This window comes from Carassius carassius, chromosome 32, assembly GCF_963082965.1.
Source record: "Carassius carassius chromosome 32, fCarCar2.1, whole genome shotgun sequence".
Lineage (NCBI taxonomy): Eukaryota > Metazoa > Chordata > Actinopteri > Cypriniformes > Cyprinidae > Carassius > Carassius carassius.
Genome location: NC_081786.1, coordinates 18,058,025 through 18,083,857, shown reverse-complemented (window position 1 = coordinate 18,083,857; position 25,833 = coordinate 18,058,025). Strand labels below are relative to the sequence as shown.

The window sequence follows — 25,833 nt, the reverse complement described above, 5'->3', positions numbered from 1 at the left end:
TTTGATGATGCTAATTTTTATTCATATTGCATACTGTAATTTTAAGAACACACACAACATTTATATTTTTCTTTCTGATTTAGGGCGAAATAAGACCAGGACATGTTCTTGGCAGGTTTCATGAGATCCTAGTAATGTAGAGCATTGCCACAAGTTAAAACACGAGCCCTTTGCTCATGTTGAAATGGGTAAAAACAACACAGAACCTTCAAATCCAATCAAAACAAATCACAAACGAAACATTTTAAATTGTGCAGAAGAATTGACTAAGACTAGGCCGTGCTGACGCTCAGATGGTGAACCTCTGACTATATTGCTGTCAAATACTGTTTACACTTCTGAGTGCTGGAAGTGCATGAATACTGAGACAGAAAGCATAGACTTACATTTAGCCACTTTCATCTTGCAGCGGTGTTCACATGTGGCCTTGCAAACTCTCAAAAAAACCTGAAGTGTACTTTTAACCTCTGTCATAATCACAGTGTTGCTTGCCATAGGAACACTGAGGCAGAGCCACAGGGATAGAAGGCATCAGTCGCTTTGACATTTATCCCTTTTAGTGTCTTGTAAGCTTGGAAGAGTTGTTCAGATGGGCACTGGACTCACTGCTTGATGTTCATGTAACATTGTACATCAGAGATTCAGGGTGAAAGAGGAGAGAACTGAGTGAGTGAATGTCTGTCCACTAACAATGTCAGGGAGCCCAAACTATTCTGAAGTCTGAATATCTCATTGGACTTTTAAAACAGTGACTTTTAGTACAGTTGCTTTGCCACACTATTTAAACCCTCCACATTTGTCCAAAAACTTCTTTAAAATACATATAGAATATTTACAATCATAAATAGTTTTCAAAGGCAGTATAGAAGCTCTTATTTTACTGCTGCACCAAATGCTGGTAACTCTCACTGGAATGTGGGTAACCGCCCGGACTCAAAAACACACCATGATCAAATTAATTCTGACATAAAAACGCTCATTCCCTCAGCCTGCTGACAGCACAGTGCAGACAGACACTTCTGGAGAGGTCTGAGGGGGCCTAGTGTCCTTATCTAGTGTTGAATCCTGTAGTGTAAAAACGGTGGCTTTCAGTCAACTCTGTGGAACCCGATTCTCAAACAGTCTGCTCTTTGTTTACACACGTCTGTGGAGGGGTCGCTGTGAGTGGGCTTCATCTCAGCGCAGCCAGGATGAGGGGACCCACTGAGGTTCAGTGTCTAGTTTATTGATGAGACGCAGCAGCTCCTGGTAGGCCTTGTCCAGGTCGGTGTTCACGATGGCGGCGTCAAACAAGTGGCCGTAGTTCTGCTCCATCTCACGGGCCTTCTCGATGATGTCTCTCAGCTCCTCGGGCTGAAAAAAAAACAGAAAACAAAAAACAAAAGGGGGCGTGAAACCATGAGAATGGGAGTAGTAGTCCAAAGGGCTGGTTCACACAGAGATAGAAGGCAGAGGAATGGAAAAAAAAATGCAAAGGCTCGAGATGCATTCTTTAATCCTCATGTTGTGTTCTGGTCATTTTGACCCAGAGATGATTTTCTTTTTTCCTAAAATGCTAGTTAAATCTTATTGCAGTGGACTAAAAAACATAATGATTATTCATAGGACTAATTCATATGAGCATATGCATCTCATTTTTTGAGTGAATATTGCCCAAAAAAACTCTGCTTTTTTTACTCAAAAACTGAGGTGAGTAAGCTCATATCAATGAGGTCTTCGTCCACAACAGATTCCAAAATTTTAAAAAGGCTGGCATTTTTGGATCTGAAACAAAAATTAATTAATGGATTTTCAGCACACCACAAGGGTTAAAAGTTAAGAGTGCCATTTCATGCACAGGCTTAGGAAATCTGTCTATTGCATGCTTACTAGGGCTGGGAAAATAAATCAATGCATCGCGAATCAAGAAATGATTCAGCATCGTTTCTGAGATTTTCCGAATGCGTAGCGATTCTTTCTCGAGTCGATTCTGAGCTTAGTTTTGAACAGCAGATGGCACTGCATGCTTTGAAACAGCCGTACTCCACTCGTTTCCAAATCCTTACACACACTTGAACCTAAAATAATTATTCATTAAATTCGATATGGTTGAAGTGAATTACAAGGGTGTTCACGATGGGCTGTTTATATTAAACTCACGTCATAAAGTCATTCTGAGCTGAGGTCTCAGGACTCCGTATGCACAGGCACTCTTCTTCCTGAGAATTTGAGTGTGTGGACAAAAACTAGATTAGTGTGCCATCTTCTGTTAAAATCTAAGCTCAGAATCGGGATGCATTCAGTACATCTCCACAAATCAATTCTGCATCGATTTATCGTCGTAACCCTAATGTTTACATAGAAAAACAATGGAAATAAGCACAGTGGAATGTGAAAACATTCTTTGTGAGTGGCTCCTGAGAGTTGATCTTTCAGGGCCAATGTTTACCTTTGGGTTTTTGTTGTCTTTAGCTAAGAGGGCTCTCAATCGCTCCTGGGATGGAGGAGCAATGAAGATAATGTAGGGCTTGAGGTCTGAGCTGCGCAAAACCTTCAAAGACTAAAAAGGTAGAAGAATTAGTGAATAAAACAATCCAACAAGCATGTGGTACTTTATTACTCCTGTAGGGCAAAATTGGACACCAGCAGAGTTTAGCTCCAAACCTAATTAAACACACTTGAACCAGATAATCAAGGTCTTAAAGATCACTAAAAGCTTCCAGGCAGGTGCATTGAAGCTAAACTCAGTAAACTGCAGTAAAGTGGTCCATCTCACCTGAGTGTGTACACAGAGGAGGCAGATTTTGCCCGTGTTGATGACTTGTCGGACTGAGTCTGTGCTGGTGCCGTAGAGGTTCTTTTCAAACTCTCCAGACTCTATGAACTTCCCTGTCGCAGAGTCCATCTCAAATGCCTGACGGGACACGAAGTGATAATCGCGACCATTCACCTCAATATCGCGACGGCTTCGTGTGGTGTCTGTGAGAAGAGAGTTTGTTGCTCGGGACATTACTGAGTAACACAGGCTGATAAACAGTATGTTTCTGATACTTACGAGGAACAGCACCAGCAAACCGGTCTGGCTCACTGGACAGGAGTCTTTGTCGGAGCTCATTTTGACCACAGTTTGGTGGGCCGATGAGAGCAATGGGCCGCTTGCGATTGGCTGGCTGGTGATATAGAGCCATTTCTTCATATGTGAGAACCTCCTCATTATCAAAGTCTGCAGAGCAAGATGAAACACTTTAAGCCCAAAGTATACTTTGGCTTCTATGCCCATACTAAGGTACGCGTTCAAGTCTACATGATGTAAATTTCAACATCAGTACAACACGTGTATTGATTTTTCGAACGGTGCATACGCTCTAAACTCCGTACGCTCAGCCTGCACATGCCTTGAAATTTTTGAGAGCATGCTTGTCAACACGGGCCACTGTTTTAAACTCGAAAAAGTAACAAATGAAATGAAACAAATACTGGAGACCGCAACAACAATAGATGCCCATGCTGACAAGTGCTCATATGGTGGAAAGAGACACACACAAAGTTTTAGTTCAAGTACACAGACATTTTTATCTGTCATACTTTTGGAGAGAAATCAATCTTGCAGATAGTGAACAAGGATGAAACATTCCAGGGCACATATATCAAGCGCCTGCGTTTACAATATCAATTAGTACATCATTTGAAAGGCTATATGCTATACTGTGCATCAAAACTAAACTACTTTAAAATGTAGGATCTGCTGTGGATCAAATTGCTGTTACTCTTAAATTCTGTACATGAAGCATATGATAAAAGAGTTCCCACAGGTGTGTAGAGACCCCTCAGCATGTACATTTTCATTCCAGTGTTAGTCTGAAGAGACTCACCATCATTTTTATTAGGATTGTATTGCATCTTCTTTCGCTTCTTCTTGTTCTTTTTAGCACACCAAAGTTTTCCTGTCAAAATAAGATGAGTGTTAATGAGAACTAAGAACTGCGCATGTATGCACTTCAGAGTGTTCACGAGTTCTGCAAGCCTAACCTGATTTCTCAGGCTCTTTATCCTCCTCTATGGTTTGCTTCATTGCCTCTCTCTGCTGCTGGAAACTTTTGCCTGGATAATCAGTAAGAAAAAGAATGTAAGTCAATAAAAAAAAAACAACAACAACAACAACACAAATCTGGATCCACAGAATAGCACGTGAGATTCAGTACCAGGAACCAGGCCAGCAAGTGGCTGGTTGTCTTCATCCCCATCTCTGTAGGCCTGCCACCAGTTAGGGTCATCTTGACTGATTATGTGGAGGATATCTCCCTTCTGAAAGCACAGGCCCAGTTCTCGACACGGAACATATGGGTCATCTGAAGGGTCGTAGTCAAAATGTGCTTTGACATGCATCTGGGTGAATACAAGAATATTGGTTTAATCATTGATTACTTTTATGTATTGTTTTACTCAAGCAGCAATTAATTTAGTTCAGACTGAAGGCCTCACCACAGTCTCTTTAATAGGAGGTGGTTTGATCTGCGCGCTGGGAATGAGAACAAAAGTCAGTACGCCATGCATGTCCGCCTGTGAACATGAAAAAAACAACAACATTCAGTGTTCAGTGGCCTAAGAATATTTTTGGATGCTTCAGTACTTACAAATGCTTAAGTGTTTTACAATCAAAAACCTAACAGACTACTTCCTATCATCTTTCTTTAAAAATAATTACCAGGATGTCGAAGACCTCGTTGACATCTCTGCCACGGATTTCCACACCGTTGATCTCCAGGATCTCATCTCCTTCATGCAGAAGGCCACTGTGCTCTGCTGCTCCTCCTTTCACAATGCGGCTGATGACCACGCTATCCATATCGTTTCTAACAGTCGCTCCCTGCATAAATATACATGTGCACATTAAGTTAAAATACAGGTCAGATGTCAAGAAGTGCATAATATTCTGGGGAAAAGCAATGAAAGAATGTCCTCACCAATGGGATGTCCTTTGCTTTCTCAATCCGCACGATTTTGACAGTCTCTCCGCCCCACTGGGTTAGAGTCTCACTTTGATTGACAGAAGGAACTAGAGGCTCCAGCTGCATCTCCTGTTCAGCCACACTGTCATGGGCCATCATTAGCGCCTGGAGGATATAGAGAGCCAGAGATGATGGGTTATATTCAGGATGAAAGCCACTAGAGTTCTACAGTGTAGACATGAGTCTGACCTCAACGTCATGTTTTATAGTTCAAAAGAGCTCAGACTCTGAGACAGGGATTGTGATCCCAGCTGTGGGCATCGGCACAGCAACATAGAGGAGACATGGGGGAATTGGGAGATGTGTGTACATTTAATGTTAACATACCTGCATGTGAGGAGTTTTGAGGAGGGTGCTTAGCTCAAGTCCTTCCTTCTGCGAGCTGTTGTGCATCATGACCTCCACCTGTGATGACCGATTCAACAACATCAGGTCATTATAGCAATACAACACTTCCACATTTATCATTCCTTAAAGTATAGTAGTAGAAAGTGCTAGATTTGACTCGAACAACTTTGGATTTTATGATATACAGGTGCTGGTCATATAATTACAATATCATTAAAAAGTTGATTTCACTATTTCCATTCAAAAAGTGAAACTTGTATATTGTATTCATTCATTACACACACACTGATATATTTCAAATGTTTATTTCTTTTAATTATGATGATAATAACTGACAACTAAGGAAAATCCCAAATTCAGTACATGGAAAAGTATTAACCAAAAATATCACAACCTACTTTTAAGATCTAAAGAAATCCACATGGATAAAATCAAGTCCAGTCTTACATTATTTCCGTTTATATATTCAGTTTTACTTAGAAAGGTCTTGTTACGGAAATTAAACTATGCTAATTTCGGATGATAACAGTCATACAAAATCAGATTGTGGCAAAGGAAAAAGAAATGATCCATATGACTTCGGCACAACACCAAGAGAGAATGATGTTGTTAACTTTCAGATTATACCACAGTGAAGCAGCACAGTAACAGAAAGTAAGGCTCCAGATTTCAGCAAGATTCCTTTAGGTTTTTGTAAACACAAAGTACAGCTTTGTATCAAGGGGTCAAAGCAACAGGGGAATTTGGAGAGGTTCTGGAAATGATCCTACAGTTACAAGTCATTGGATTCCACCATGTTCAAATCAGTTACAGATGAAGAACATGCAGCATAAAGGGACATTTTTTGAGAACTTTGAGAAATGCAGTATTTATTCATGTTTATTTGTATAGCGCTTTTTATGATACAAATCATTACAAAGCAACTTTACAGAAAATTACGTATATTTAGTAGTAGCTTATAAGTGGTGACTGTCAGTTTGTGTGCATATGAGTATTTTATGAGAAAATAAGGGGATAATATACAAGAAACTGGATGGGATGTGCCCACAATTGAAAAGACAGTCCACACTGGCTCTGGTAACCTGTCCCATGAGAGAGTGTATTACTGTGAGAGCACAGCACAGGTCAGTGGATCGGTGTCTTAATGAATGCGGAGGACAAAGCAACTCACTGTCTTGTATTGTCCTGCACCGAGTAAGAAAACCAAAAACAACAACCATGAGTTTATCAGGCTCTCATTAGCACTTCACACAACACTGATTCCAACTAAAGAGCCTTTTCAACAAATATCAGCTTCATTTGTGCACATACTTATTCAGCCAATCATTTGGACCGCTATAAAATATCAGATGTCTGAACTTCCTTTACTCTGGAATCTGGATTATTAACAAACTCTGATGGTGCCACCAGCCAACCATCAAAGTCAAGATTACATTTTCCTGTAATTAGTCAAATGGCATTGACACAACTTGATTATATCTTAACAAACAGACTGAAATAAAAGTTAATGTGCCTGTTCTTAATTTTTGTACTCTGACAATGGTTATGTTGGTAACATTGCACTTCAGAAGTGAAGAGCTGGATGGGGTGTTTTAACTATAATTAATTACTTCAGCAATTTCAACTTTACCAACCACTTGTTGATACACACAACAGACAAGCACCTATATGCAGAAATGCACTGACAGCTTGTGACTGTCAAATGGCTTTATGACTATAATACTGAATTGAATTGAATTGTGTTGTTGACAGAATTATTTAAAAGAAAATGAAGTATTATTCCTATTCAAACACTCTCTTTCAGTTTCAACAGTCCAATGCTATTAGTGCCAATAATAGCACAAACACAGATCCTCCCCTATTAGCCAGTCTGCTAATTGCCCTTTTGTTGTTGTTAACCACTGAATCCTCTGAATCCTCTTGTCCTGAATTGTTCTTTGATGCTGCTGATTTTCAGGCTATGTATTACCTGGGTTCACAATCACATATTCAAGCAATGCAATAACTGTATCAACAAATTAATAGTCAATAAGACACATATGGCACCATTTCACTTCACCTAACAGAGCTTCTGAAAAAGGGTTAACAAAGTGCAAGCGACAAACATTAAATCAGGTCTGAGGTTGTTGTGCTTTACTGTTAGAGAGTCCCTGTCGCACAGCTCTTCAGATGTCCTTGAGACTGGGATAAAATTATCCATTTTAATTGTTGCATGTTGCATATAGAATACACTTTGGTTCAAAAGTCAAAAGTTCCTAAAAAAATGTTTTCTTTTTTTAAGGTTTACCAAACTCCAACTTCAACAATCAAAACTACAGAATAAAAACAGTAATATATGAAAATATTATTATATTTTATGACGTAATTTATTCCTGTGATGGCAAAGCTGAATTTATAAGCAGCCATTAATTCAGTGTTCAGAGTCACATGACGATTAGATGCGTTTCCACTGTCGGGCCAAAAGCGGGCATACTAGTGCGTGCCAGGGCCAGTAGTGTTTCCACTGTCACTTCCGGTGCTTGATCGTGCCTCATCGGTGCTTCCTCTGGGCCAAAGGCTCAGGTTTTTTGGCCACGATGAAAACCTTGGGCCAAAGCGGGCCAGACAGGGCTAGAGGAGTGTTTATGAACAAAGGTGGTGTATCTCCGTGTCTGGAGCGTGTCAGTGCCGCGGATCATTTCAGAAAGCTAACAGCTTTTTAAAATAAGTTGAGCACAAAACTCACTTTCAGTCAGCAACGAGTGTTTGAAATAACTTGATCCGATGTGGATTATAATCACCATACAAGGCAGAAATATTTATAAGTGATGCAAAAGACTATGCATGTTAGGCGTTAACGTTACGATACTTAAAATCAGACGTCAGCTTCTTATTCTCGATCACAATTGTGTATTTATTTAGTAACATATTTTATCTGTCATAAGTCTCATCTCAAGAGTTTAGCTCTATGTCATAAAAATATAATAATAGTTTTTGTTTGGGAGCTTTAGAAATTATCATTCTTTCTAAATGTGATGTATATAGGCTATTGTGACTTGTGAATCAGACTCGACTGAATAAGCAGGCTATGTTCATAACGCTTTATTTCTGTGTGACTAATTTTCAATCCTGATAAATTAATTCATTATGATTAACAAAGCATGCAAACAAATGGCCGCTTTTATCATGTTCGTTTTGTCTAGTTCTTATTATGTCTAGTCTTATTAGTTTTCTGATAACTTCTCTTTGTTGGTGAAATTATGGGGTTGTATGACATTGTTTCCGAGAGGCGTGTAAAGGGCGTGTTTTAGTGAAGCGCAGCAGAGCTTCTGGCCCGCTGGTGGAAACGCAGTGCTATTTTGACCTCGGTGCTACAGGTACGAGGCTATTAGCCCCGCCCAGCCCGTCTAAAGCACTTGCTCACACTGGCCCCACAGCAGAAAAGCGGAATTGGTGGTCCAGACTCATTTCTTATTATCAGTGTTGAAAGCAGTTGTACTTCTTGTGAAAACAACAATACAATTTTTTTAGGATTCTTTGATTAATGGCATGTTCAAAAGAACATCTTTTGAACAATTTTTTGTAACATGCTAAATGTATTGATCATGTTTAATAAACATGATAAACATTTCTTTAAAAAAAATCTTGCTGAATGATAGTGTACTTCATCTAACCGGTTCATCTCAGTCAACACATAAGACCTTCATTAAACATGGATTCATAGTTAAAAATACAGCAAAAGCATTAAGATGTCTCCAGCTGACAGATAAAGTGGTGACAAATTAAAATGGTTTTGTGATGACCAATCAATTAATCCACAAACACACATTTTCAAAAGCTCTTGACTCTTGATGTAAGCCTTTTCAAAGTCTTTTATTTATTTATTTATTCACGCAGCTATCCCTCCACTTTTCTATGTCTGATTGCTTTTTACAATCAATAGGACTATTTGATACCATATGTGTCAGAGCATTTCTTATATATCCATATTTCACCTGCATCTTTTACTTAATCCACATATGTAACAAGTGCTGCTCACCTCTTGTGCGAGGCTCTGTGCGTGGTCCGTCAGGGGGTATGGAGGGCTGGGCCGGTTCATATAGTGGGCCACAGCATTATGAATGTTGAAGGCTTTCTGGAAGTCAGACTTCTGGACCAGCTGTAGAACCAGCTCCATGTCCTCTTGACTCTGAGAGTCATTCAAACTATGCTGCACCTGCTTGAGGGACATCAACAGGTCCTCCAGCTCTGAAAGCACAAGCGCAAACCATAAGTATGCTTGCAGATCACTCGTGTATCTCAAAAACACCCTGCCTGTAAAAACAGAAGAAACAGTAACTTCACAGAGGAACAACAGTACATACCTCTGAATCATTCACCCGGAAAACTGATGACATGGCCTCTCACAAAGACTCCCCCACTGAGCATTTTTTGTTGTTCGTTATCCACATCACACAACGTTTGCATTAATCACAGATGTAACTCAGCTATTCTAGCGTTGTCCTTGGCTAACCAAGTTTCAGCTATGTTGTAATTCTCCTTTATAGTGTCTAACTACACAACAAGACACATTAGGAGTTAGACATGTGGGTGTGCTTTCCTTGTGTGGTGTGTAATGTCTAAGTGGGTGGCTAATAGAGGTATTAGTGGGCAAATCAAATATCTTAAGTGTTGCCTTTGCTTTGTTCTTGATGGGATATATTTTTTACAGACACTTTAGTGCCACAAAGAGTTAGACTGTCAAAAAACAGCATAGGGAGAGTGTGACAAACAAAGCAAAGAGATGAACTGGAAACAAACTATGAAGGAAAACCGAGGAAAACCATACAGCAAGAGTGGTCTGGGTCAGAATGTTTCATAAAAGGTTTTTTAATTAACCTCCCCCTCAGAGGGTCCTCTTCTCCCTCCCTGAGGAATTCCTCTCACACATATCCCTCGGCCATGACTTTCAGCAGAAGCTCCAAGTGCCCCTCTCATTTGCACAGTAACTCAGTGCGTTCATCCTTGTCATGCATTCTGGATTTCCCCTTAATGGAGACCTATTCAAAACCAAGAATTCACTGGAGGAGTTGAGCATGTGTGTGTCTGTCCAATCTAATGGATTAAACTCTAGCGAAATGCTTCCTGTTGAGAGTAACTAAAGAGAAAGAGTAAAGAGTAAGAGGTTGTGGTGTGAGGAAAGCGAAGAAAGGTGAAAAATCAGCTAAAAAATATTAAAATAATGGGGCATATAAATGAAGTTTTGTCCTCATTTAGTTTCAAGTCCATTGGCTCTTTGGCTCTTGAACACTCTCATTAGTCATCATCAGTAACATGGCTCTTTGCCTCCTCTAAGAATGACTTCACTCATGCATGCTGATTTTAGCAGTCAAGGTCCCTTCAGTTCCTCTGAATCAGTTTCAACCTCACATTTCCATGACTATTTGTGCCATTGTCTTTTTTGTCATACAATTGTGGAAAGTAATAATTAATTGTTATGTTTTTTGAACATTATCTGGTCACTTTGTAAGTCTAAATTTCATTGCATATCATGCACTAGTATTTTAGGATTATTTTTATAAAAATTATATACATTTTTATTATATAAATTAAAATTATAGACTATAGATGTTTAAATATGCTTTTATTTTTGTATTTTTAATACAAGTTTTAGTAATTGTGTTTTTCTCATTTTTATTAGTTTTTAATGTTTTAACCTTTAATTCAGTTTTATTTAAATTCTACTTTTAGTATTTCAACTTATATAAACTAAAAGTTTCAAATTTTCATGTTATTTTAAAGATTTTTGTCAAACATATTTTATTTAAATGAAACCGATTGTATCTGATCTATCAGTCTACCACTATTGGATTGAGAACCGAAACAATGTGGAGAAGAAAGTGGGAATATGTTGCAAGCCAGATTCAAACCCATGCATGCCCTATGAGCACTATGACTCAATATGTAGGCTTAACACACTAAACACCATGGCACTGACACCCACAATACTGCTGCTTGCTCTGCACATGTCAGGGGCGGGTTTATAGCAGCACTCTTTGGAAGAAATGCCCGTTAGCAGTTTATGACACCCACCTAGTAGAGTTGGTGGTGAAGTGAGAATTTGTAGACCACCTATGGAGCCTCCCGGACCTTCCATTTGCTCAAAGGTGGGGTTATCAATGCCCACTTTGGGATTCTGGGAGAGTTTTTTGAGGCGCATGGACGAGGTGAGGTCGAGTTCCTGTCGATTACGGCCTTCTTCCTCCCGTCTCCTGCGGTCCTCCTGCTGCTGACGGATCCTTTCCAGCTGAGCGCTGCGTCTGACGGGCAGGGTGCTGGCACCCAGTTCACTGGGGCAGTCCACTGCCATCTCCCTGTGCCTCTGCACCACCTCCTCCAGAAAGTCAGTGCCTCCGACGCTCCCTCCCCCACCGTCTGACTCGGTCACATATCCGTTCATGTGGGAGGTGGTCATCATGGCTGTGTGTGTGTGTGGTGAAGTGTGGTGTGAGTGTGGTATGAGGGTTAGGAGGGGTGCTTTCTGCATGGTGTGAGGGCTGAGGCCATGACAGCAGGACTGAGGTCAGTAGCAGCTCCAGACAAAGAGCCACACCTGGAAAAGAGAGAGCAGAGTTTTCCAGGAAAGTTTATATACGTTTTAAAAAAACTTCCATTCATATGAAATTTAAAATCTCACCTATATAACACATTCATGATTTTATTTGGACTGTTTGTGTTACAGACACAAATGGCACCTCAGATCATGTGGCTTGAGGAGTTAGGGGCTATTATTAAGGGACCCGATTTATGATTTTCTTTTGGCATACACTGAAACAGGCAAAAATTCTATACCCTTTAAGGAGACCAGAGAATTAGAGTTAAATAGTTAATTGAAATAAAACTTATCCTTTTTTTTATTATTTGTCTTAATATGGGATTTTCAGTGTCTCACGAGCAGTTCACAGTTAATGCTGCTTTACACAAACTCTATCTCTGCATCTGCTCTGGGTTTAAGTTGCTTATACGTGCATTTGGGAATGGAACATGCAAAGCCCATTTCATCAGATTTGTAATGAGAAGCGTTTATAAACCCAGTCACCAAAATAAAACCTTATCAGAAAAATTTGAAACATTACCTACATCTTGCAGACCTAGTTACACTCTTTAGACATGGGCCAGTAACCATCCAAAATGTACTTGACACCTTAGAAACCACATAAGAATGTCCTGCTTATTACTCACAACACATTTGCATCGTAGCAACAGGATTTTCCTAGGTAAGCACCATTCCATTCTTTGTGAACCTGTAAAAATACTACTTTTTGCTTTTGTCATAATATATTTAGCCTAGCAGTTTATTTCATTGGCGAAGCTGTATATCTAGGCTGTTTCGATCAATTACATTTCCAGTTGTTTTGACAAAGTTTCTCATAGGACAGTGCAAATTTGACCATTGAGGGAAATAGAGTGGAATAGAGTGGAGGAATGAGTTTGAGACCAGATCCAAATCCCAGCAGTAAATCAGCTGTCGTTGTCATGATGATCGGAATACCTGACATCTTCCATTAAAACACAATGCATATGCAATACACAAAAACCTCAATACAGTCACAACAGGAAGTGGTCTTGTTTTATAATGCAGGGCAATCGATTTTTCGATTTATTGTTTTTTTTAAAAGACGTCGATTCGATATTGATTCTCAAAAGCTGTGAATCTATCTTTTTCAGTATTAATTTCAGCACACATTTAAAACAAGATCTGATTAACGTGAATCATATCATTACTCTTCTCCATTAACGCTAGATGTCACCCTTATTTACTTTGCGCGATGTTACAATGGAAAGCCTGCAATTCATTCAGCGCTCATCATGGCGGAGACACTGTTGATAAAAAACCAAGAACAAAGCCATATGCGTGATTCACAATGCTCAGGTGAAATGCTATAGGAATACTATAAATCTGCAGAAGCATTTGATATCACGTATAAGGCGCCATGATTTCCCCAATCAATAAATGGATGGCGGAGCGCACCGTTTTGTTTACTAACGTAACTTACACACATACTAAAGCGCGGACAATGCTAGCTGTGTTTTCAGTTTCTGCTATCTCACTATGATGATATGAATACACAAATGTCATCTCCAGCTGCTCTGAGATTCACTTCATAAGGATTTTACTGTTTCATTTGAGAAAACTAGTCATATCACATACACAGCAGCTGCAAGTTCCTCAAAACAACCTGTCAAAGTAAAAGTATAGTTTAAGGTTAAGAAACGTCAGAATATATTACTATTTAGCTGTCTTAAGACTTAATGCTACTACTGCTAATACACATTAATAAATCTTTATTTTTAAAGGAATAAATCACATTTGTTTTCTTTTTTAATTTTAACAGTAAACCTCGGTTGTGCAGCACTTTGTTTGCCAAAAAATAAAAGGTTTTTATTTTCATTTAGTAAATTAATGTTTTATGCCTTCATCTGATTGCCAGAAAAAAATAAGAAGAACATTTTATAGGGTCCTATTATTGTTCAAAAAAGGACCCTGTACAAAAAAAGAATAGGTTTAAAATACAGGCCTGTGGTTCTTATTTTTATTTTATTTTTAATTCACCATTTGTAAACTGATATTTACTGTTCATTTTTTAGAAATATCAATAGCATTTGAATTAAAACTATATTCACTGAATGCAATAATAAAAAAATTGAGAATCGAATTGAGAGCTTGAGAATCAAAATCGAATCGGGACATTTGAATCGATACCCAGCGCTGTTGTTTTACCACTTTACCCTCAGGCCGCACTGCTGATTAATTACAGTGCTATTTATTGCATTCATTCCTGTATGAGTGTACAGTTACTTAAAGCGCCATGTCAAAAACTGCCCAATATGAAGATAAAACAAACAAGCCATCTTCATGCCAAAGGCTCAGATAGACAAACAAACAGCCACACAGTGCTCCTCTCCACTGTAGTGGCCTTGTGCCTGTGAGCGTGTGCTGTGTCAGCTGTCAGAGACAGGCCAGATCACCGTTATCTGCCCCTTTATCATCCCCATTTCTGACAGCTGACACTTTCAGAAAACCCAACTCGCTTTCTCACCCCCCCAACAAGACCTTGCAGATGTGAGCAGCCCTGACCCTTGGCCCCAAAAGCATTTCCTTAAATCTTCTCAGACAGTTTTGGGTAACAAAGAGCCCTGAGTCACAGCTCTGTCACTCAGTGAGTCAGGTGATGAGGCGTGCGTTTGAGTGAGACGCTGGAGGAAGCTCTTGTAATGAGATAAAGGATTTAAGATTGTGTTTGCTGTATACTTGAGATGCCAACAGTCTACCACTGAATAATGCATTAGACAGTGATACCATGTCAAATGGGTGTCTTCTTCCAGGAAAACTCATCCCACAGAATAAAGAAAAGACATGTGACCACACAATGAAGATAATGGATAAACCTTGCCCCATCTACCCCTCCTACATTCCTCTTTCCTCATACTTCACTTCTGAAACTGCCCAAGATGTGATCAGATATATAACAAAATGAATCTGACCTCTTGACAGTTACAGGTCTATAAGGGTATGAAAATCTCAGAACTCAAGTGACCCAGAGGCTACTTTTTGAAATATTTTTAAACACACCTCACATGAGCCTGAATAAAAAAAAAAGTTGTAAGCTCATTTCGGAAGTTGTTGAAAAAGAAATGTAATAACCTTTCAAAGTCCAGCCTGCCCAAATGCATCAACTAAGCACCCATATTGTTGGAGTCAGGAAGTAAAGCTGTGCTGATTACAGAAGTTGTTGCAGCACAAGTGATGGCTGAGATGAAAATCACTGCAGTTTCCTGGAAACTCTTGATTCACTCTGCCTCTCTGTCTGACCTCAGCGGAGCCTTCTGTCTGATACAGAACCTCTCTTATCTTTAACACTATCCCTCATTTAGTCTAGCTTCCGTCGACACTAATGCACTGCTCCCCTCAATTCTGCAATGCCCTCCATCAGTTTCCCCTCCTCCCTTAAGACTGCTCTGAGATTACTGTGCTGCACGACTGCCTAACCCGTTGCTGTGACAGCTTTGTCTGTGGGTGGGAGGTCCCAAGGCCTGAGAACCAAACAAGGGGGAAAACACAAAGACACACACACACACACACACACAGGGGAGAAGCATTACGGGGGTCCTCACCCGAGTTAGCCCGTCAGCCCAGGATAAGCCCTCCAGACTGTAGCAGGATGTCCTCTCTCGTCAGTACTGACCCGTCTGCTTCCTGTCTTCCACCGAATGCGAAAAATCTCTCTTGACTCCTCCTGAAATAAACCGAGAGAAATTGTGAGTGCAGGTGACAAACTTGACCTTATTTACACCTCACCACAAGCGGATGACACCAAATGCAGGTGAACAAACACACACACTGCATTTGTGGAGTAAACGCTAATCTGTCCTGATTTGTCCCAGACAAGAATAAAGGACAAGGATAATATATGTAATTTATATTTAGTATTTGCTTCTCTCTTTCTCTATATATGCATTTTATCCGATTTATGAAAACTGTATATATATATTAAAGTGCTTTTCCTGCATTATAATTCACATAAAATCTCTGAGTTCATGACAGTGCAATGACGAAGCAACAGTCCCATAATGCACCAGGCAGGAATGCAAAATAGCCTCAGAACGACATTCCTCAGCAGGCCAGACCAACATAAGGGCTCTATTGTGAGCACCCACATGTGTACGCTTTCTCATGCAACCTCAATACCTGATTATTAGTGTAAACCCAAGTCAAGGTTACATTAAGACAAAAGAACAAGTGCTGAAAAAAAATAAAACCGACCTACACACAGCAATTTATTTCATTAAGACCTTTAAGCCACTGTTGTTTCTTGGGATGCAGCTGTGCAGATATCGACAGGACAAAATCCAATTAATCTTTCCTATAAAAAGGTAAGAGGATTGTAGCTTTACACCTACACACAGATGTAGCTTGAGCATAGCCAACATCCATGTGAGCTCCACACACTACATTATTCAGGTAGTCATGCTGATGTCATTATTAAGGTGGTTTTCACCCTGTTGGCTGAAGATAAGAACAATCTTATGGCCGCCCACTACAACGTACCAGAGACAATATGCAATACTGAACTAAATCAAACAATCCCCAACTGACAATGCCAAAAGCCCCTTACATTTACATAACAGCCATCTATCTTTAATGAGAGCAGCTCAAATGGATGACTGAGGTATAGTGCTTTCCAGAGTCCAAAATTAACACTCAACAAGAGCCAATTTAAAAGTTAAAATTGTCTCTGGCAAGAAAATGTATGAAGTTACTGGAAAGTTGTCCATAATTTTTGTTTAGAAAATACAACATGGTTTTAAACAGCAACATGTATTCTGACCCCTGCTATTTAATCTGGCATCAGTGACGTAAGAAAATCAAGTCTGATAATTATCGGATCGTTTGTCCCCCAACAAGTTTTTACAGCAGAAGAATTACCATTAGAATCTAGACAGGAAGCCAAAAAAAAGAAAAGAAAAGTCAATTTTTTTTGTCTGCATTTATTTAAAAAATGTTATTCAGCCATCCTTCCCATTGCTTAGTCATCCTCCAAAAATGTGCAAATTGCAATATCTATGTATGCTAGACTGTTCAAATATAAAAATTACATTCTAACACACAAACACACAGAGATGCTTTTGAAATTAGAACCTAAAAAAAAAACCCACTAAATTAAAAATGAAAATAAACTGAAAAAAAAAACTACTAATTACAATACTTATTTTACGGTTACTGCTCTCATAAAAATAGAATTATTTTTGCCATATGTACAAATTTCAAACAACATCTAACAACAAATATCAAGCAGGCCAGTATCTGTCAACACACATATCTGTCAAAGAACCTGATAGAGCAAGCTGCCCTAAATGTATGTTTTTTAGCTAGTTTAAAGCATGTCTTATGTTCAGAACAATCTAGATCTTTGCACTTTCCCAGCATCAGTTCACTATGTGCCTTCATTTCAGATGTGCCTGCAACACACTATACATTGATATAATCAGAATTGTCATTATATAACATTTAATTACATATCCAAGCAGGTTCTTCCCAGCCCCTCTTCAAAATACACTTCTTACAAGTATGTATTAATTTAATATGATTTTAATTGAAATATTTTTATTTAAAAGATGTTTAAAACACACCACAATAAACAAAGTTTGTTTATCTCTAAACCTGTTTAAGCTTTAATAAAAGACTCAGCAAATATCAGGATATAAAAATGCAACACTTTTGCCAAGCAATTACAGCCAATAAGGTCATTCTGTACCCTGGTGCTGTGCAACAAGGCTTTAGTTAATGTCATTTTACAGCATGTGCACACGTATAAACACAAACATATTCACACCAACATGGACCGTCTTCGGGATATTTCTCCTTTTCCCCTTCTGGATGACACAACACTCAGTGGAGAGCGCCAAGACTGAAAAAAATATATAAATAGAGCCTCGAACCATCTGCTATTCAAGAGCTTAAGTAGCCTTCTTCAAAACCTCCTGTTCCATTCAGCGGCGGGCTGGCCACAACTCAACTACAGCTCGGCCCAGCACACTAAGCCCCTGGCCTCTTACACAAGGAATAGGGACATCTGGGTGATTACTAATAGAATCGTCCCTTTACACTGGTATAGGATCAGCTCTGTCAACTCAAATCTGAATCTTAGTCTTTCTTAGATAAATAATTAGGCTTATCTATGATAAATGCCAATGGGAAGACTAATATTTCCCAGTGTGGAAGACTAAGCAGGGATGAGATGAAGCAGATTAGGCATTGCATATTTGTGGTACATGCAGGTGTTTTCTAGAGCAGGTGCAGCACGGCTGGCCCAGAGGCTGTGGGTGTGTCCTCACCGTGTCAGCCAATAGGATGTGAGCAATAGTGGGCACGGTGTCAACAACCCTGTTGTTTTTCATTCCACCTGGGAAACGGTCCTCACAGATACTGCGGCTGTGAACACACACTACGCAATACACACAGTGGACTCTCACCGGTCACATTCCTGGCAAGCTTTAGTGGTAGAGTAGTTTCGCTAATGCAAACGAAATTAAACAAGTAAACAAGTGTGAAAAGGATCAAGTCCAAACATATTCATATTCCACTTTACACATAAATAGTTTTTCACAATTTCTGCTTACTAATTTAGGATTATCAAGCACTATTCATAAAAGACTGGCCCATTAACAGAAGTGCACTGCACTGTATTTTTCGCAATGCAACAACAATAAATAAATAACCCAAACAAATATTACAGAAAATGTAATGTACATAAATGTACATAAATCAGTCAACCAATAATTTTGATAATCTCATTGACATTCATATGGCCTGTTACCTTAAACAAACAACAAAGAACTCCACTTAACACACTGAATAACACGCATTATTCACAGGAAGGATGTTTTCTTTCTTGGCCTGACAGCCTCAGCCCAGCACAGGATGAACCTGTTACACTGACAGACATGAAACGGCTCGTCCTGAGGAGTGGCTAGTATGGAAAACAGTACCTGAATGCTGTGACAGGGTGGGAACGAAGTTCTTTTCCCATTATCAGCCTTCAGTAGGTTTTGTAACGTATGACAATATATCAAAGCTCTGGGGTCTACCACACCTTTACAGTCAAAAAGACACTATGCACTGACACCTCACAGATATGAATCTCTCTCATCAGAGAACTGGAAAATGTTCAAAAGAAAAAGCAATGTCTGGAAAGATCATGCAGGATAGAGGGAAGCTGGACAGGCCGACACTTCCATGGCTGTCACTGTAGAGGAGAAACAGACCAGGATCCTTATCTTCCCCAAAGCTCCAGCTCAACATTCCAACACCCAGTGTTTGTGTACCAAAAAAATTCCAGATTCCAGGCTCCTAAGAATCGGGCACGTACCACCTAGTACCAGGAGGAAGAGCAATGCTGAAGAGTGAGTGGAAAAGAAAGGGAAAAAGAAAAACAGAGGGAAAATACGTGGCAAGAGCATAGTATAGACAACACTATCATGCAGAGATGAATCACTTTTGGCCTTAGCAGTGCAGAACAGAAAATAAAACCAACACATGACCTTCAAAGCTATTAATAAGTAAACCTTTTTACTTGCTTTCCCTTGACTTACAACCTCCAAAAGACATTCAGAAAGTCATATGCATGCAACTATATTTGGAAAATAAACGACCCAAGAGACCGGCAGGTGTGAAACCAACACTGTAAGGCTCCACCTATCAAGCCTACAGGACCTCTTTGTCAGAAACATCAAATAGATTCCAGTTCTGAAAACTTTTCTATTTACTGATGCTTAGCAAAATGCTTACACAATGTTTGTAACAGCTATAGTTTTACGTAAAAGCAGTTTCTCTGGGCATGTGACCAAAAGTGCCAACAATTGTTCTGTAGCACTTGTTTGTGTGATTCTGAACAGATGAATTAACAGCTGTTCATTAAATTTATTTACATTTTTAAATCTGAATGAAAATTGAACCAAAAATTAATCTTTTTGTGAACAGGTCTTACAAGGATAGTCCCCCCAAAAAAATTACAATTCAGTCCTCATTTACTCACCACCGTGTCATTACAAACCTACATGACACTTTCTTCTGTGAAACTAAATATTTAGAAATATTATTATATTTAGAAATTTTCCACTGCCTACCACTGTATTTTTTTCCATACAATGTAAGTCAAAGGGAACTGTAAAAACTGTATTGTTACTAACTTTATTTAAAACATCATCTGTGTTTGTTCCACAGAATAAATTGAGTCATACAGGTTTGGAATGGCATGAGGGTAAGAAAATGACGACAATTTTTGGGTGGACTATTCCTTTAAAGCTGTATGGATGAATGCAACTTTTTTTTTTTATTCTCAAAATTATACAATTTGAGCACTTCTGAGGAAGAACTAACCACAGGATTTTACATACTTTGTAGGGTCATGGCATTGCAACTTTAAAACACAACCCTTACCACTATAAAAGACAAGCCAGTATGGTTTTACAAAAAAAAATAAAGCAGAATAAAAAAATATCTGCATGTTTTAAAGTGTGCTGGTGTGTTGCAATTTATAGCACTGGAAGCCTATTAGACAGTGAAGGTGATCTGTGGCTCATCCACTCTTGACTGGTTGCTGCACCTAGACCATCCTGCAATGACTGAGAGATTTGACAGACCCCAAATGGAATCAAGAGATTAATAAGGATTCCTCAGCTAGTATTAGCCAAGTGACAAACATTGATAAGAAACATTTCACACAACTGATGAGAAAATGTTTCAAGTTGGTGATTCGAGAGCCGCACATTATCCTTTCGGGGTCGTTAGTTTGCACACTAAGGGGCCATGTTGTTATTGACCGCCACTGGCCTCCTGAAAACTAGTGGGAAAATCCAGGTCTAGACAGTAGCCCCCTGGCATTTTGGATGGGCTCTCTAGGAGAGTTTGTGGCTTGTTAATTCCTAGCCATGGTGGTACATCAGAACAGCAGAGCCGCTGCATATTGAGAATTCCTCATGGGTCACAGTGGTTCTGTACATTGCTGGCACTGGTCCCAGTCCCTTCCTGCACCACCACCCAAGTGATAAATAAAGTCCTGTCTACACCTTCATAACTCTCTTCCCACATCAATGCATCACACACATCTGGGAATGAGGATGAAACACTTGAGACAATCAGCCCTCTTGGTAGTTACACATATAGCTATACAATACTTGCTGATAACATTTAATGCTGGTGTTTGTCACTACAGTGGATATGAACTAGTGCTTGACATATACAGTCGGGTATTTCACTAGTCAATGCAAAGCAACAAAAAATTATTTAGAGAAAGGGTGGCTAGATATACACTATTATTTATGTTTGAAGTCAATATTTTTTATATTTACTAATACTTAGTAACAATTCATTAATTTGAACATGTGACAGTAAAATCATTTTAATATGGCAAAAGATTATTTAAAATAAATGTTTTTTTAACTTTCTATTCTTCAAAAAAACAACAACAACAACAAAATTCTAGGGACAAAAATTACAATCTTTCCACAAACATATTAAAAAGCAGTAGGGATATGCCGGTATCAAATTTCCATGTTGCGATTAATTGCTTTTATCACAGTATACGGTTTTGTCACAATATTGAACTTTATTTTAAAAAAAAGTGGCCATAGTATAGTATAACAGGTTTAATAACGTTTTTCTTATAAGAAAAATAACTGAATATTTAAATACAATAAAGAAATACAGAAAAATATATAAAGTTAAACGTTTTACACAGATTAAAGTGCAAAAGAACTAAAGACCAATAGGTATCACTTACAATAATATCTCATTAGTTAACCTTAGTTAATGCATTAACATTCACAATGAACATTAACATTCACAGCTACATTTGCTACAGAAGTTATTAATCTTTGTTAAAAAATACAATTGCAACTTTCAATTTTAACAATATGTCATTAAATATTGGAATGCCTAAATATGAATGTTCAGAAGAATTTTTCATTGGCAGTTTATGTTAACTAATATATTAACTAATGTTAACTCTTGAAGCCCTAATATAAAGTGTGAACGAACATCAAAACACTTTCAACCAATCTCTAGAGCATGTTGTAGTCCAGATTAAAATGTAAAAAAAAAAGTTGAAATGAAAAATGAATAGCCTATTAAGTCTAAATATTTAAGTACTTGTCGCTGTGATGAACACCATAGCAAATCCACAAATTTGAATGGCTATTTAAATTATTTAAATACGTTTTAGAATGTAGAGCAGCTGCTTTATTTATGGGGTTCCCAGGGTAACGGCTGCATTTAACAAGTTCTTTTGAAAAAATGTATTTATTTATTTATTTTTTACACAATCACTAACAATATAATAAAACAAAATGTATTATATTTGATTATTACAAGAACAATTTTATATTATGTGTAATAATTTTATATGAACAAATACATTAAGATATAAATTCCTGATGATGATTAAGGGGTCACCCTATGTGCTATATCCTACAATATATCCATCAGGCCATCAGATTTCATCGGTCTGACAGGCCAGACTCACTGAAGAAATGTGGCGGTGAGGTAATATGATTCGAGAACGTGCTGGCATTAACACCTCTCGCTCTACTCTGAAAATAGATACGTCTCCTTGAAAGAAAGCCCATCTGATTCAGAGCCAAATCCCTCTATCATCTATTATAGCATAATTTATTTGTGTAGTAACCCTACACCTGCAGCAAACAAACAAAACTGCCATAAATAACCCATTACCATCATCATAATCTTCATCAACAGCCCTGAATCATTTTATGGTTCAAATGATCTTTGACTTTAACACAAGCATAAAGAGCAGGGAAGGTTAACTCTGTGACTGTGCCTATACAGGTTACCTCCGAATTATATCACAGCATGCAGTGAAGACTTATCTTTAAACAACACAGATCTGCCAGCTGACTCGCAGCTTGTGATCTGAGGAAATGATAAGATTGTCAATTGTGTTCCTAATAATGGAATGAAGACATGGATCACAGCCAGACCCTGCTGGGAACGGACTTCTTGGTGACAAAAGGGAACACCATAAGCCAAAAATTTTGACAGTGAAGCACTTACTATTAAAGTCTATGGATCAACTGTCACACACTATTTTCACATAAGATATATCGGTCAACATTTTTATTTGTTTGCTTTTTAAATACTTTCAGGTGCCCACAAGATTTTCTAAGACCAACCCTGTTGTTTATTATTGATAGCAATATTATATGACTATTCCTATGCAAATAAATACTTTAGATTGAGCATAACTAAAAAACAAACAAACGAACAAAAAAAAAAACATTCTATTGAAATTTCAATGACTGTTATAGATTTGATTAATTTCGGTTGGCTTTTGCAGGCATAGGATTCCCAGGGATGTTGTCAAAATTATTCACTGTGTTAATTAATAGCAAGATACTGTCCCTAGCTTAGTCTGTATTTAATCAAGACTTTACATTTAAATAAAATTACTTCACAGTTTAAACGTTTTATGGAACTTAAAGTACATTTTGGAGACCACAAGTTACATGTAATATATTCACTGAGTGTGAACTAGTAACACAAGAATAGATCAAGAGGGAAAAACTTTATTTTCTTCTCCTTTACTAGCGCATCAAACTGTCATGCAAAAAGGAGGTTGATAAAACACTTAACACTCAATTTTAGAAGCACATAAACACTTTTAACATGTCTAATAAACAAAGTCCAGTGTGTCTAGAATCCAATATCATATGATGGAAAACACACGCTCTTTAATGTACTAATAATACAAAAACGATCAACTCTTAAACGCTAGATATCTGACTGGTGAAATAAATGGTCTTCTACTTCCCCACTTCAGTCATAAAATAAACGATAACGCCCTTCCCATGTCAGCTTTGATCCATAGTATCCCAGTAATCACTCCAGAGAGAATATGGAGAGTCAGTGATATCGGATTTCTGAACCTTCTCGAAGGGAACAAAGCGACATTTGTGTCCTGATGGCTGTAATGAAGGTAGATGAGCAATGGCACTCCGTGTATCGATAAAAGAAACTTCCATGCATTTCCAACAGCTTGTTTGAGGAGCTTCAGTTCTGCCATTTTCAGCCTGTATCTTAACATTTACATTAACTTAATCTCAAGAAGCAGGGTAACGGTCTCACGACCAAGTGAGCTGCAACTTTTTGAGCAATGAACGTGCCTATGATGCCTAAAAATGCTGCCTAAGTAGACTGCTCATTGGGTTTTGAGACAGTTGTTGTATGAGCTTGGTTAGTATACGTTACCCTAAAACTCCAAAAACAGTGAAACACAGAACGTATAAATCATATAAACCGTTTCTTCAATGTTTATAGAGTTCTATTTCAAATAAATTAGAGTTTGCTTTAGTGTATTGCTAAATAAATTTGCATTGCTAACACTGCTAGCTGGCCACTTCCCGAAGTGCATCGCTGCTTTCTTTCCCAGGCAACCTGTTGCAAACAACACTTAAGCCGCGTTTAAACGGCCAAACAACTTTAAAGGGTCGCTTAGCTTACCTCTTCAGTTAGATATGCCGTCCCTTTAGTCCAGTTAGTGTATAAATACTCCCAAACAAGCGGTTTTATTCACAGAATAGCTCATGAGATTGTTGTCATGTTGTGTGACGGTTCGCCGCGGCTCCAGTCTCGGCGTACTGTAGGACTGACTGACGGAGAGCGGCTCAACAGCGCCTCCGGCAACCGCAGGAGACGACGCTTCTGATTGGACAGGACGACCATGATTCAACTCCATCGTCCAATTAGGTGTGGTTTTCCTTGAGAATATCGAGCGGACGAGAAGCCGGTCAGTTTCGGCTGTTTCGGCTTGGGTTTTTGAGGCTTGTTCTTACATTTTAGCCTCTTTCTGTATTGTAGAACCATAATGTTAATAAAAAAATTAAAAAATTTTTTTTTTAAATAAACCAATAAAAAAAAAAAATCAGCAAATTGTCCACTTTGAATGAACGCTGTCTGTATGTTCAGACATTACTTTGACAAACTGCTTTCTACATGTTAAATTTTACAGAAGAATGCATATTTTTAAATGTATATGTTTTTTTAAAGAATGTCCCATTAAATACAAGAAAAAAACTTTTTAATAATAATAAACCTTAAAGGAAACCGCTTATATTTCAAGACAATGGCATCTCTTATCAATGCAAAAATAATTAAATAAATAAAGGTGTGAACATCCATAAGTCCCAAATTTAGGTTCAGGCACAGGACAAATGTTTGGAAAATGTTTTTTTTTTTTGAGCTGTAAATTCAATGTGCACACATTTATTTTTCCCCCATTATTTTTCTTTGTTTATTACTTAATATTTATTAAGTTTGATTTAATGCAAATGTGAATACTGCATATTATTAAATAATAAACATTGATCATGTATGCATGAAAATAAACAGATGTGAAGAACTCGAGTCAGCTTTCAGTGTTTATAAAAAAAATTAAACTGAATCATGTCTTTACATAATGATCAAGAATTTTAATTCTCACATTAGATCAATATTACAGAAAATGATATTATAGTACAGAGGTTTTCAATATCTTTTCAGTACCGTAGTATTCCTCAGAAGTGCTGGTCACTTGTCTGTACAATATCACTCTTGCATTTTTTGGGACTGTACATTTTTATGTAATTCATTTAAAAAGGCAGTCAGCACTTAAATAAGCTGTGTCTTCATCTTCAAAGTTAAACAAACAAAAGTTTCCAGGGAGCTCAGCCTCTTCAAGGATTGGGCCGGGCAAGTTTAAATTTAAGGGTAGTGTGTAAAATAGAGAGTAATAAGGGCAGAGCTATGAGGGCCAGTTTACTACGAAGTATCTTCCAGACTGAGGTATAGCCTGTAGCACAGGACATGCCTCGGGGAGTGATAAAGTAGCACAGAATTTACACAGACCCCCACCGGTCATCGTTTCCGCACAAAGTCTGTGCCACCCGGCGGCGCGTGCTGCTTTTCGGCGTCGCGACCACAAGA

At 38.4% G+C, this 25,833-nt stretch overlaps 1 protein-coding gene across 3 annotated transcripts; it reads right to left on the bottom strand.

The window, feature by feature from the left end:
- On the bottom strand, positions 1–24,529 carry LOC132112900 (protein PALS1). 3 transcript variants are annotated; one of them, XR_009425055.1, is made up of 16 exons: positions 24,373–24,529; positions 15,471–15,592; positions 11,388–11,907; positions 9,355–9,563; positions 5,316–5,393; positions 4,944–5,093; positions 4,685–4,846; positions 4,462–4,539; positions 4,182–4,365; positions 4,009–4,080; positions 3,852–3,923; positions 3,035–3,202; positions 2,756–2,958; positions 2,429–2,539; positions 795–1,353; positions 1–752 (listed from the first exon to the last, which is right to left on the bottom strand). XR_009425055.1 is itself a non-coding variant. In XM_059520635.1 (15 exons), the coding sequence occupies exons 3-15, from the start codon at positions 11,839–11,841 to the stop codon at positions 1,177–1,179; spliced, it is 2,118 nt and encodes a 705-aa protein (XP_059376618.1). In that variant the 5' UTR covers positions 11,842–11,907; positions 15,471–15,592; positions 24,373–24,529; the 3' UTR covers positions 1–1,176. The 3 variants fall into 3 exon arrangements, 2 of the variants coding, with proteins under 2 accessions (XP_059376618.1, XP_059376619.1); XM_059520635.1 differs by having other exon boundaries at positions 1–1,353; XM_059520636.1 differs by lacking the exon at positions 15,471–15,592 and having other exon boundaries at positions 1–1,353; positions 24,373–24,525.
- Positions 24,530–25,833: the final 1,304 nt, after the last annotated feature.